At 43.0% G+C, this 13,616-nt stretch overlaps 1 protein-coding gene across 1 annotated transcript in view; it reads right to left on the bottom strand.

Moving 5' to 3' along the window:
* Positions 1–13,160, bottom strand: part of UGDH (UDP-glucose 6-dehydrogenase) — a 38,351-nt gene extending 25,191 nt beyond the window's left edge. The window contains exons 1-2 of the mRNA XM_075544421.1: positions 12,894–13,160; positions 2,505–2,673 (exon numbers count right to left, since the gene is read on the bottom strand). Coding sequence (XP_075400536.1) covers positions 2,505–2,666 — 162 coding nt within the window. The 5' untranslated portion in view covers positions 2,667–2,673; positions 12,894–13,160. The remainder of the gene's footprint in view (positions 1–2,504; positions 2,674–12,893) is intronic.
* Positions 13,161–13,616: the final 456 nt, after the last annotated feature.

The raw sequence follows: 13,616 nt of genomic DNA, 5'->3' as shown, positions 1-13,616 counted from the left end.
TAAACTACAAAAATACAGTAACACCACAAAGTGTTTGTTAGAGATCACAAATATCTACTGTTATTTTCTGAGTAAAAACTTAAATATTTTATTAACAATTTTATTGGGAAGACCAAAAAATCACCTACCTAAGTATACCAAATAACATAAAAGTAAAGTAACACTAACATATTTTTCAAGACACAGTTCAAAGCTATGATGAAACTGAGATTGAGTGTAGCTGCTAAGGAAGGAGGTAGGTGGATAACACTCTTTTAATGGCTTTTTTAATGGCTCACTGTAAACAGTGAAAGCTGGTTTCACTTTTCACCTGTTTCATAGAAGTAAAAAGTAGTATGGATTTTTTTAAAATCGTTTTATTGGGGGCTCCTACAGCTCTTATCACAACCCATACATCCATCATGTCAAGCACATTTGTACATGTTTCATCATAATTTTCACATTTTTTTTCTACTTGAGCCCTTGGTAACAGCTCATTTCTCCCCTTCTCCCCCCTCCATGAACCCTTGATAATTTATCAATGATTATTTTTCAATCCTCTGGATTTATTCTGGTTAGCGAAGACAAGTACCATTATGATTAAAGTTATGTGTCAACTTGACACCATCATGATTCTCAGTGGTTTGGCAGTCAGGATGTACTTTGTCAGGAATGACGTAGTCATCCCCAGGATGAGATCTGCCATGAGCAGATCAGTTATAAAGGAGTTTCTTTTGGGGTATGGCCTGCATCCAATATAAATGGACATTCTGGCAAAGCTCTCTGGCTTTTTGCTTCATCTGGATCTTGCACCTGGTTCCAGTTCTTTGGACTTGAGCTAGAAGTCTGACATGTTGGTTTTTTGCCCCCTCCTTTCCCATCTACCAATGGAATGTATTTGAAGCGTTTATTGAATTAAGTGGTTCTAGCAACACTGTTAACTATATTCAAGCCAGTGCAATCAACAAAACAGGGTGTACAAGCATCATTCACTATAGCTTTGCCTGTTCTCTCCCAAATCCTCAGCGTAAACAAAGGAAAAGAGGTCCGGTATTAGATAGGCTGCTCGGGCCAAACATCAGATACATAGCAGAAAAAGCCTCACCCATATTAATTAGGGGAGGAAGGGTAAGGAGGTAGGTCTTGAGTGTGTAGTTAAAAAAAAACAAACATAGAAGGCTCAGCTCTCTCTCGGAAGAAGAAGCCATAATAGTCTTAAATCCTTTGGAATCCTGAATCCTGTACTTTGATTTCCTGGTGTCTGCATAATTGGGTCAGTTTTAAGTGCTTCACATACAAACCATCAGACTTTGCGACCCCAAGATCTACAAGGATTAAGTGTCTCCTAGAGTTTTCTCTGGACAGTTGGGGAAGAGTACTTATGATATTCTTAGGCCACGAGCCCACTTTCTGGCCTGTTACTTGCTTGGGGAATCAGGAAGATAAAGTCCTGACTTCATCACTGCTTACCTCTTGGCTGTTTCCTCAGCGACACTGTGATTTAGCCACTTCAGTCTCTACTGAGCATTCAGTAAAATGGTGTTGACCAAGACAATTCTTCACTGAACATCTGGTCCTTATGCAGCACAATTTGGTAGCTAGGTTGTTCATTTGTTCCCAGAGTTCTGCATGTCTCTGTCAATGTGGATGTGAAATCTGTTGCCTAGCCTTCTGCAGAAATTTGTTGCAAACCCTTGGTGAAGAGGTCCCTGCCTACAGACAATGCCACCAGAACCAGCCCCAGCCATCACACTATCTTACATTCAGAACCTGTCAAGGACTCCAAGAACTGATATATTGCTTTCTAATCTTAGTATTTGTTAGTCCCATCAGGGCTCCTGTGATTGGTAACAAGAGTCTTATAAATAACTAAACCCTTCCGGGGGAAAAAAAAAGAATATAATATGGGATGAAAAATGTTCCTATCAAATTTTAAGTACATTCTCATTGGTCTTCAAAAGTATATATCATATCTTGAATTCATTTTAAAATAAAATAATTTTTAAAATGAGACCCAGATAGCTAAGTATAATAGAAGCATATTTTCCTAACTATAAATTTTCAAAATTCACAGAAATTTTGAAATTTAAAAAATATTTGTGATATTAAACACTAAATATGAAACTCATTATCGATCTAAAGTTTACCTTGTATAAATACAATAATATAAAAGTATATTGGACTTATAATATTAGTATTATAGTTTGTACTAAAGATTACATTAAAAAATCACATTTCATTTTAAACATTGCAATATGGTATAGTTAAAAAATTCAAATGTAGACAAAAGAAGAATCACTCATAATCCCATTACACTAAGATGCAACTATTGATAGTTTGATACACTTACACACTTTCTTCCAGTCATTTTTCCTGGAAATATTTGAAAATTATAATTAGCATTTATTATCATTTTTCCATTTAATTTCTTATCAGTTACAGCCCCAGATAATAGTACATATAAATTACTTAACTAGTAACAAAACAAGGAGTAGGAGAAGCAAGCGTTGTTTAAGGTGGCTTACCTCATAAATAGGAAGTGTAGGAGAGTTCCATGCATTGATTCTGGATTCATTGACATCAACTACCGTTACCCTAATTTCAGGGCACATATGAGCAATGACACTGCACGTGGGTCCTCCAACGTAGCCCGCACCGATGCAACAGATTTTCTTAATTTCAAACATGATTGTACTAGAAGGGAAACAGTAAGAATGTTCTAGTATTGAAAACAAAATTTATAGAAATCACACTGCACATCCATTACATTTCCTGCCATAACTCATCGTGACAGGAACTTGCATTCCAATACGATGCCCATGGCTATTCTTGGAGCTCTAGTGGCACAGTGGGTACGCCTTGGACTGCTACCACAAGACCAGCGGTTCAAACTCATAAGCTTCTCCTAGGCAGAGAGACAAGGATTTCTGCTCCCATAAAGATTTAGTCTCTGTTATATCGGGTTGCTATGAGAGAATTCACTTGATGGCACTGAGTTCAGTTGCATGCGCATGCAACAATGAAACCATATGGGGAATATAGTAACTGATATCCTGGGAAAGGCCACAGAAATTAAACCTAATATTCAGAAAATGAAGAAAAAAGTAAAATTTCCCCAAGGCCTCTCCTCTAATATAGTAGGACAACTTTGATTGCTGAAGGAAACACAATAATGCAATTCTTGCTTCATGCAGTTGTATAAAGGTGATCTTAATGACAGGTTTAGACTAATGTGATAGATATTAAAATTAGTTTCATAGTTCAAGATTGTCTGAGAGTGTACTCCTTACACACTTAATTTAGCTTCAGCAATTTATTTTTAAGGACTGGACCATGGTCTTAAATGTAATTTTACCTTTAATCAGAACCAAGGAGATGGGTAAAGGATGGTCATTTCTGTAGTTGCCAAAACTGTTAAACAGATTCTGATAGGTTTTCAAAAGCTGTTAAGTGATACATACTAAGTAAACCCACTAGGGATTTATGTGTATGTAACAGTCAGTTTATTCCTTTATAAAACAATCATCCAAGTGATAAGACTTAGAATGTTAGTCCTTTCTAAAATGTCAAGCTGGTGGTTCTCAACCTTCCTAATGCTGCGACCCTTTAACACATTTCCTCATGTTGTGGTGACCATCCCCAACCATAAATTATTTTTGTCGCTACTTCACTGTCATTTTTCTACTGTTATGAATCAGGTGACTCCTGTGAAAGGGTCATTTAATCCACAAAAGGGTCGTGACCCACAGGTTGAGAACCGCTACTCTAATAGAATCCTTCATAAATTCCAAAGAGGAGGAAAATGGTAATGAGTTTGAGGATTTTCTAATAAACTTGTATGTACATCAGAGAAGGTATTGTGGAAAGCTAGACTAATTATAATACCTGAAAAGGACAGACTTTTTTTTTTAAAGCGCAAAGCATAGTAATAGCATCCTTTAAGAGTATCTCATGCCCTTTGGTCTAAGTCTTTATTAATCAAACAGTACTCTAGCCTTTATTTGGTTTCCTGTATAGATTTACCGATTGGAAGACCAGTCGCTACAAGTGTCCACTAGTTTGCTTGCTGCGTCACTGCATTAATACATAATCTGGTTTATAAATTTATCTTTAGTGGTTATAATTAGCAGGCATCAATTCATAGAGTCTGATACAAATTATTTTTAAACTATCAAGATAAATTGAATTTTAATAAAATTAAAATGGACAGAATTTGGAGTGTTTTGAAACCAATTACAGAAAACAATATTGAAAATTCATTTTAAAAAATAGAAAGAGTTCACAAACTGTTTTATGGTCCCTCATCATAAAGAACTTGATTATCACCACCACTACCCTTAAGAAAAATAAAAAGCTGCACTATATTTCACTGAGTATACCTACCAGGAAATACTAGAACTATTTGCTGACCTGAGGAGAAGCTGGCTTGAACCTCGCCATCTTGTGGTTAGCAGCCTAATGCTTACCACTGGCTGTCAATGCCACTTGTGATCGCTGGAAGGCCTTCCTAGATCTGGTAGGTTCTTATGGTAGTTACACAATGTCGTGTCAATTTGAAGATATAGAAGTGAAGGGGTGGAGGTTTGTCTGTCAATCAGGCCACAGCCTGATGGTACCTCCTGGTTGGCATGGCCTTCTTACAAGGAGGATCCCGGGAATGTCCTCTCTGTTTCACTTTCTGGTTGGTGAGCCACATGCAGCTGAGCCCTACCAGAGGCCTGGAGATGCATTCATCATCATTGGAGCCACAAAACTCTGCACCCACTGGCCTGTGACTTTCCTGCATTTTACATCATTGCATGTGGCTGCATGAGTCTAAAAAGGACTTACGGACTACTGTCAGACTTATGGACTTGATCTGTACTGGGCTGAGATGTTTGCTTGATACGTAATTACTTCTTGATATAATGCTCTCTCATACATGTGTGAGTGTCTCTGGACCTCTGGATTTGTTTCTCTAAGTCAACCCAGCTTAACACAGTTCTCTCCTTAATAATATGACTAAGAGAGAGATGCCTATCATGGGAAGCCATAAATAAGCATATATTCCCATTAAACTTTGAGGATTCCAAGATTCACTTAAGCAAAAACTCTGAGTCAACTTGGGAAAACTTAATTTTTATTTTTCCTTTCTTCACCCATCTGTTTTTCTTTTCTCTCTCTCTCTCTCTTTTTTTTTTTTCTTTTTAAGAAATCTTTTATTGGAATAGAAGGCCTGGTCTTTCTCCCACTGAAAGCTGAGGGTCTCAAACTGCTGACCTTGGGGCCAGCAGCTCAACTTACAATCCACTATGCCACCGGGGCTCCTTCCTGCCCATCTGTTCTTCAATATTAGCCTTTAGCACTGTCCAAGCAGCAGTTGCCCTGCATGTGAGCAGAGAGGCTGCAAAGGGGAGGGAAGAGAGCACTGGAACTGCTCAATGGCTAATGCTCAAGGGAACGTGCCCTGGAAAGCCCCCATTCTTGGGTCATGAGCAGGTTTACTCATTAGGAGTCTCCTGCATTTACTGCTGCCGCCTCCAGCATCTATAGTACAAAAGGTTTGGCATCTTTTTTTTTTTTTTTTTTAGAAAAATAGCTCAGTTTGCTCCAAGTCTATTGCCTTATTCTCTATCATGAAAATTAAAAAACCCACACAATATAGCAGAGAATTAATTGGGGCATAGCGTTTCTGACAAGATTATATTTAAAAATCTATTTGGATTTGGAGACTAAGTCAATCAGAAACATTTATTAAAGAACTCACTATGTAATAGCTACATTATTCTATATTCTGTGGATACCAAGTAAAACCGCTCGAGTCCTTTCATTTACATAGTTGATATTCAAGTGGGGGTAGAAACATAGTAATTGCAGTTGTGGCAAATTCCATATAAAAAAATGAGACAGGACACCCCTCACGGACCCATAGCCCTACAGGGGACAACACCAGAGACACAGTATGAGAACTGCACCCAATCTGATCCCGCCACACCCAGGCAAAACACTAAGGGGGTGCAATAGAACAGCAAGGGAATGGAACAGCGAGGTCCCCAGGGAATGCTGAAGGTGGACTTTGGGGCCAGGGCGTGGTGCTCCAACAGACGGGACTAGAAAACACTCCTAAAGGCCAACAAACAACTTGAACTAACTACAAGCTTTTCTTTCTTGTTGTGTTTTGTTTTTTTGTTGTTATTATTGTTGTATGTTGTCGCTTGGTTTTGCTCTGTCTTGTTTTTGTACATGTAATTCTCTCTGCAGGTCTAAGTAAGATAGGCTGGATGAAGAATCTGGAGGAGAAAATAATGTGACCGACAGTTCCAGAGGGACATAGGAGAGGGGGAGGTGGGGGGAAAGGAAATGGTGTTAACAAACCCAGGGACAAGGGAACAAGTGACCCAAATCGGTGGTAAGAAGGGTGTGGGAGGCCTGGTAGGGCATGCTCAAGGGTAATGTAACCAAGAGGACTTGCTGAAACCCTGGTGGGGACTGAGCATGATAGTGGGACAGGAGGAAAGTCAAGGGAAATAGAGGAAAGAGCTGGGAGGCAAAGGGCATTTATAGAGGTCTAGATAAAGACATGTACTTATGCAAATATATTTATATATGAGGATGGGGAAATAGATCTATGTGGATATATTTATAGGTTTAGTATTAAGGTAGCAGAAGGATATTGGGCCTCCACTGAAGTACTCCCTCAACGCAAGAATACTCTCTTCTATTAAATTGGCATTCTATGATGCTCACCTTCCCAACAGAGCTGCTGAAGGCAAAGCGGGTGAATAAGTAAATGTGGTAAAGAAACCTGATGGTGCTCGGCTATCAAAAAATATAGCAGCTGGGGTCTTAAAGGCTTGAAGGTAAACAAGAAGCCATCTAGCTCATAAGCAACAAAGCCCACATAGAAGAAGGAATCAGTTATCAGGCATCAAAGAACAAAAAAATCATACCACTGTGTTCTCATCTCCGTGATATGATCGCTAAAGTCAAATTGGTACATAAGCAAATGTGGCAAAGAAAGCTGATGGTGCCTGGCTATCAAAAGAGATAGCATCTGGAGTCTTAAAGGCTTGAAGGTAAACAAGGGGCCATTTAGGTCAGAAGCAACAAAGCCCACATGGAAGAAGCACACCAGCCTATGTGATCATGAGGTGTTGAAGGGATCAGGTATCAGGCATCATCAGAACAAAAAAATCTTACCATAGTGAATGGGGGGAGGGGGGTAGGGAATGCAGAGTAGAGACCCAGAGCTCATTTGTAGGCCACTGGACATCCCCTTCCAGAAGGGTCTTGGGGAGACAACGAGCGAGTCAGGATGCGAATGTAGCAATGATGAAAAATACAAGTTTCCTCTAGCTCCTAAATGCTTCCTCACCCCACCCCACTATCATGATCCCAAATCTACCTTGCAAGCCTGGCTACACCATAGGATGTACACTGGTACAGATAGGAACCAGAAACCCAGGGAATCCAGGGCGGATGATCCCTTCAGGACCAGTGGTGTGAGTTGTGATATTGGGAGGGTAGAGGAAGGGTGGTCTGGAAAGGGGGAACCGTCAAGGATCTACATGCGACCTCCTCCCTGGGGGACGGACAACAGAGAAGTGGGTGAAGGGAGATGTCGGACAGGGCAAGATATGACAAAATAATAATTTATAAATTATCAAGGGCTCATGAGGGAGGGGGGAGCGGGGAGGGGGGGAAAAAGTGAGGAACTGATGCCAGGGGCTTAGATGGAGAGCAAATGTTTTGAGAATGATGAGGGCAATGAATGTACAAATGTGCTTTACACAATTGATGTATGTATGGATTGTGATATGAGTTGTATGAGCCCCTAATAAAACAATTTTTTAAAAAAGGATGGCGAGGTCAGAGTCAAGATGGTGTTTAGGTAGAATCACCTGCCTGGCGCTAGACAAGAAAATTAAGAGATAGGCCTGGGAAGCAGGTCAGAGGAGAAAGCAAATGAACTGAAAGTTTTGGAGGGACTTAAGAGGAGGAGGTGGTGGCGGGGAAAGGGAGCAGTGAACAAACAACGCCATAGACAGAAGAACAACTAAGGAATTAAAATCAACGTGGAAGACATAGAGAACCTGGGGATGTTGGAGCAAAAGCAATCTAACTGAGAGGAATTACTAAGAGGCAGAAAAAGGGCACGTGTGATGGTGGGAAAGGGGGAAGATAAAAGGAAACAGGAAAGCTCTAGGAAGCAAAGCTATGGATAGAGGTATAAACATAAGTGTGCACTTATGTAAATATATGAATTCATAAAAATAGAGGTATTGGCATAAGTACACAAATTCATATGGTAATACATTGAGGAAGGGACAGACTTTGAGCCTCTGCTCAAGCCCTCCCTCAACACAAAACACTTTGTTCTAACAATCTGGCATTCTGTGATGCTCACCCTCCTGGTACAACTGCTGAAGACAAAAAGGGTGCATGAGCGAATGTGGTGAAGAAAGCTGATGGTGCCCGGCTATCAAAAGATATAGCGTCTGGGGTCTTAAAGGCTTGACATTAAACAAGCAAGCGGCCATCTAGCAGAGAAGGAACAAGCCCACACAGAAGAAGCACACCAACCTGTGCAATCATGAGGTGTTACCTTCAGGTAACAGGCATCAGAAAACCCAAAACAAACAAACAAAAAACAATTTGGTGAGAACGAGGGGGGTCAGAGCAGAGACCCAAAACCCATCTGTAGACAATGTGACATCCCCTCACAAGAGTCACAGGGAAGGAATTAGTCAATTAGGGTGCAGTATAGTACCAATGAAATACACAAGATTCCTTTGGTTCCTTGAGACTTCCTCACCCCACACTACCATGATCACAGTCCTGCTTTTCACTGTCGGCTACACTGGAGCATGTACACAAGTACAGGTTAAGAGATAAGAGCTCAAAACGCATGGAATTCAGTGGGAGTAGCGAGACCAGGAAGGTAGGGGAGGAAGGCGGAACTGATTGCAAGGGCACACAACTCCCCTCAGGGGGATAAAGAACAGAAACTGTGGGGGAAGGGAGACAGCTGTGGGCGTAAGATATGAAAATAATTTACTGAGCAGTCATAAGGGTGGGAGAGGGAGGGACAAAAGAGTAGCTGATACAAGGGTTCAAATACAAAGTAAATGTTTAGAAAATGATGATGGCAACATATGTACAAATATACTTGATACAAATGATGTATGGATTGTTATAAGGTCTGTAAGAGCCCCCAATAAAGTGATCTTTTAATAAAGTTTTAAAAAAAGAGTATTAACTTATCTCATGAGTTTAATGATGTCAACCTCTAAAATTTTATTAACCCTGGGACCAGAATTGGGAAAGGGGAGTGGTAGGGAGGGGCTTGGTGGGAATCTACCTTCTACAGCTGCAAGGTTGAAGATCAGATTCTAAATTTTAATGAATTTGAAAAACTACACTGAGAACCTAACTGGACAGCTAGCCGCCTTCCCTCTAATTACAACCCCCCAAATCTAGAATGCCTAGAGAGCAGAATCTCAAAAGTACTTAAAAAAAATATTTTTATTGGGGCTCGTACAACTCTTATCCCAATCCATACATCCATCCCATTGTGTCAAACACATTTGTACATTTGTGGCCCTCATCATTCTCAAAACATTTTCCTACTTGAGCCCTTGGTATCAGTTCCTCATTTTTCCCCTCCCTCCCAAAATACTTTTAGACTAGAGGATTTTTCTGTTATGACTTATTCACATAACCAAGAGGTTATCTGGGAAGCTTTATGCCCAGGTTCCAATCAGGGCAAACCTAACAGTAATGTAATAGACTTAGATTAAATGTTTACTTGGTACAAACTCCAGGGCGCTAGGGGTTCATAGTTTAATAAGGCACTCCCAGGTAAACAGTTGTTACCAGCCGTGCCAACCAAAAAACAAACTCACTGCCACCAAGTCAATTCCACCCTACAGGGCAGGGTAGAACTGCTCCTGTGGGTTTCTGAAACTGTAACTCTTTACAGGAGTAGAGAGTCTCGACATTTTCCCACACTGCATCTAGAATGAGACTCTCAAAAATTACTGAAGCAGGATGTAAATCTGTGTAAGTCCAAACAAACTGACATTTGGAAGTTTTAACAAAATTTCCAATAAACAGTGTTGGTGATATATTTTACATGACATGTCTTCCAATTCTGGTCTCTATTTCTACTTCTGTGTGCTTTTAGTGTATTGTTAAATTATAGTAACGGCACAATAAAGGCATAACTGGTGTTAAAGGAGCCCTGGTAGGGTAGTAATTATGTGTTGGTCTGTAATAATCAACAAGGTCAGTGGTTTGATACCATTAGCTACTCTGTGGAAGAAAGATGGGGCTTTCTACTCCTGTAAACAGTTACTGTCTCAGAAACTCACGTGACAGTTCTACTCTTCCTAGAGGGTCACTATGAATCAGTACTGACAAAATGAAAGTGAGTTTGATTTTGTTTCTTTTACTGTGCTGCTAAAGAAACAGGGACTCTGCTTATGAATGAGTTATTTTGAAATGAGTTTTTATTTTTTTTAAATTTAATCATTTTATTGGGGGCTCGTACACCTCTTATCACAATCCAAACATACATCCATTGTGTAAAGCACATTTATGTATTCGTTGCCATCATCATTCTCAAAACATTTTCTTTCTACCTGAGCCCTTGGTTTCAGCTCCTCATTTTTCCCCTCCCTCCCCACTCCTCCTCCCTCATGCACCTTTGATAATATATATATATATATATTATTATTATATTTTGTCATATCTTACATTTTCCAATGTCTCCCTTCACCCACTTTTGTCCATCTCCCAGGGAAGTTATATGAAGATCCTTGTTATCGGTTCCCCCTTTCCACCCCACCTTCCCTCTACCCTCCAAGTATCACTACTCTCAGCACTGGTCCTGAAGGGATCATCTCTCCTGGATTCCCTGTTCCAGTTCTTATCTGTACTAGTGTGTATACTCTGGTTTAGCCAGATTTGTAAGGTAGAATTGAGATCATGATAGTGAAGGGGGGAGGAAGCATTTAGGAACCAGAGGATAGTTGTATGTTTTCATCGTTGTACATTGCACCCTGACTGGCTCATCTCCTCCCTGGGGCCCTTCTGTAACAGGAGGTCCAGTTGCCTACAGATGGGCTTTGGGTCCCCAATCTGCACTTCCCCTCAATCACAATGATTTGATTCTTTGTTCTTTATGCCTGATTCCCGACCCCTTAGACAACTTGTGATCACACAGGCTGGTGTGCTTCTTCTATGTGGGCTTTGTTGCTTCTAACCTAGAAGGCCGCTTGTTTACCTCCAAGTCTTTAAGACTCCAGATGCTCTATCTTTTGATAACCAGGCACCATCAGCTTTCTTCACATTTGCTTACGCACCCGCTTTGTCTTCAGCGAACCTGTCGGGAAGGTGAGCATCATGGAATGCCAGTTTAATAGAACAAAGTATTCTTGCATTAAGGGAGTACCTGACAGGAGGCTCAATGTTAATATGCTACCTTAATACTAAACCTATAAATATATTGCACATAGATCTATTTCCCCATGCTCATACACACAGATATTTACATATGTACATGCCTTTATTTAGACCTTCATAAGTCCCCTTTGCCTCCTAGCTTTTTCCTCTATTTCCTTTTACTTTCCTCTTGTCCCACTATTATACCCATCCTTCATTTGGGAGTTTTTACTTTTTACTTTAAGAGAGTCACAACAAACCAAGCCACAATGCAATCACGCCAACTAACACTGCCGTAAATTTAGATCACTATTTCAATTAGATGTGATGAACAAATACAAGGGCTCTAGTACCATTTAAGCAGAACAGAAATCAATCCTTCCTTTCCCACCCTCTTCAGTATAAATGGTATTAGGTGTCCAAGGAGCTAAAGCAATAGGCACTACAGTTAGAAACACCCACTTCACACATTGCTAGTCACTTAAACAAATAAAACACTGGCTGGTCCTGATCCAAGAGAAATATGTAATCAGTGTGGAAGACTGTATCATATAAGGCTGTGCAAACAGCAAGAGGGGAGATAGAGTATATTTATCAGTTGTTGAATCCTAGAATGTGTGTGAAAAGAGTTCAAGGCTGGGAGAAGAAAGGTGATTCTTTTAAGTAGAGCTGTCCCCCATTTACCTTTCAAATCAGATGGTGGGTAGCAACCAGCACATCTGAGAGGAGACAGAGAGGCTCTCATTTTCAGAACCCTCTCAAGACAGACGAGACTACTGTGTTCCCTTGCATGGGGGATTTGAAGAACCTCAAAGACTCACTGTGTCTCTGCGGTCTAAAATGGACAGCACAGGCCGAGGACAACTCCTTCTCAGTATATCCCCGAACAGTTCCCAGTCAGTGAAATCCTCAGCCTGCACTAGACGGGCCTCCTGCACAAACACGGGCCCTCAAGCACACAGGAAAGCCGTCCCGGCTAGCCACGGGTTCCAGGGAAATCCGCACCCGTCACGACAGCATGTCTGAAAACTGCACCCTCCAGGGCTTCCTGGCTTCGTTTCCTCTGTGGGCTAAAAGATTCCAGGGAAGCTGCAGCCCCCCCCCCCCCCCACCACCACCCAGGTGAGTGGGCTCAACACACAAAGGCTCCAACTCTGAGGCCAAGGTGGGTGGCCCCGCCCCCCCACAAGGACCGCTTTTTTTTTTTTTTTTGAGGACCGCTTTCTTCAGTGGGCACTCATTCGGTTTCCTGGGGCGGTAGAGAAATTTCATTTGTTTCAAGGCAGGCAAGTGGATAAAAAGCAGAAAGGGAAGGAGCTAGAGGCATGAAGAGCCCCGGTTACACGGTCCCCAGAACAGCAGACCCCAAAACGGAGAGCGGTGGGAAGCCGGGGACGCGCTGGAGCGGGGAAGCGCGCGCGTCCCGCCGCCCCGGCTCTGGCCCCGGCGAGCGCGAGCATCCCGTCGGCGGCCCGCCCGGAGGCGCTTACCCACTCCCAGCCCCGAACGCTGCGGCTGCTCGTCGCCCGGCGGCTCCAACAGCACCTCCCTCTGGACCTCCGATTCAGCCCCGCGCCTCTGGTGCCTGGCGTCCGCACGCCCCTCCTTCAGCCTGCTCGGCGCCACCCCCCGAGCCCGTATTTAAAGGTTCCTGCCGGAGAGGGCGGGGGCTTCATCCCGCGCAGCCCGGCCCTCCGGGACTCTGCCCTCAGCTACATGCCCGCTCCAGCTCCCGCCACGCACCGGTCGCGGCGGGCCCAGCCCCATTTCCTGGAAGGCCTGGGGGCGGGGCAGGGCGGCGCGACGCGGAGGCTCGGCGTGGCAGGCCCCGCCCCGGGCCGAGCCTCAGCGAATCAGCTGCGGCCAACTCGGCGGCCCCGCCCCTGCGCGAGCGACGCCAGGATGGGACGGGCTGGCGTCGTGCGCGCCGAGTCCGCTAGGCCGGAGGGCGGGGGCGCTGCGTGCGTGCTGCCCGATACGTATCCGGCGCTGGGCCTCGAGTCTGGCGTGGGTTTCCATCCCCTGCAACCCCTTCCTAACTGGCAATTGGCGCGAAGAAAGGGGCTTCGCTCCTCCCTCAGCCTTAGGCACCGGCTTGCCTGCCTCCCGAGGTGACCGGAAGGCCCCAGTCCCGTTCTGTTTCTTCTGCAGCTGTGGGAAGGGCTGGCCTGGTCTCCCAGCCCCCCGGACTCTGCGGGTCAGCCCCAGCCAGC

Source organism: Tenrec ecaudatus, chromosome 3 (genome assembly GCF_050624435.1).
Source record: "Tenrec ecaudatus isolate mTenEca1 chromosome 3, mTenEca1.hap1, whole genome shotgun sequence".
Taxonomy (NCBI): Eukaryota; Metazoa; Chordata; class Mammalia; order Afrosoricida; family Tenrecidae; genus Tenrec; species Tenrec ecaudatus.
Note: the sequence above shows the minus strand (reverse complement) of the source record. Positions and strands in the feature narration are given on the sequence as shown.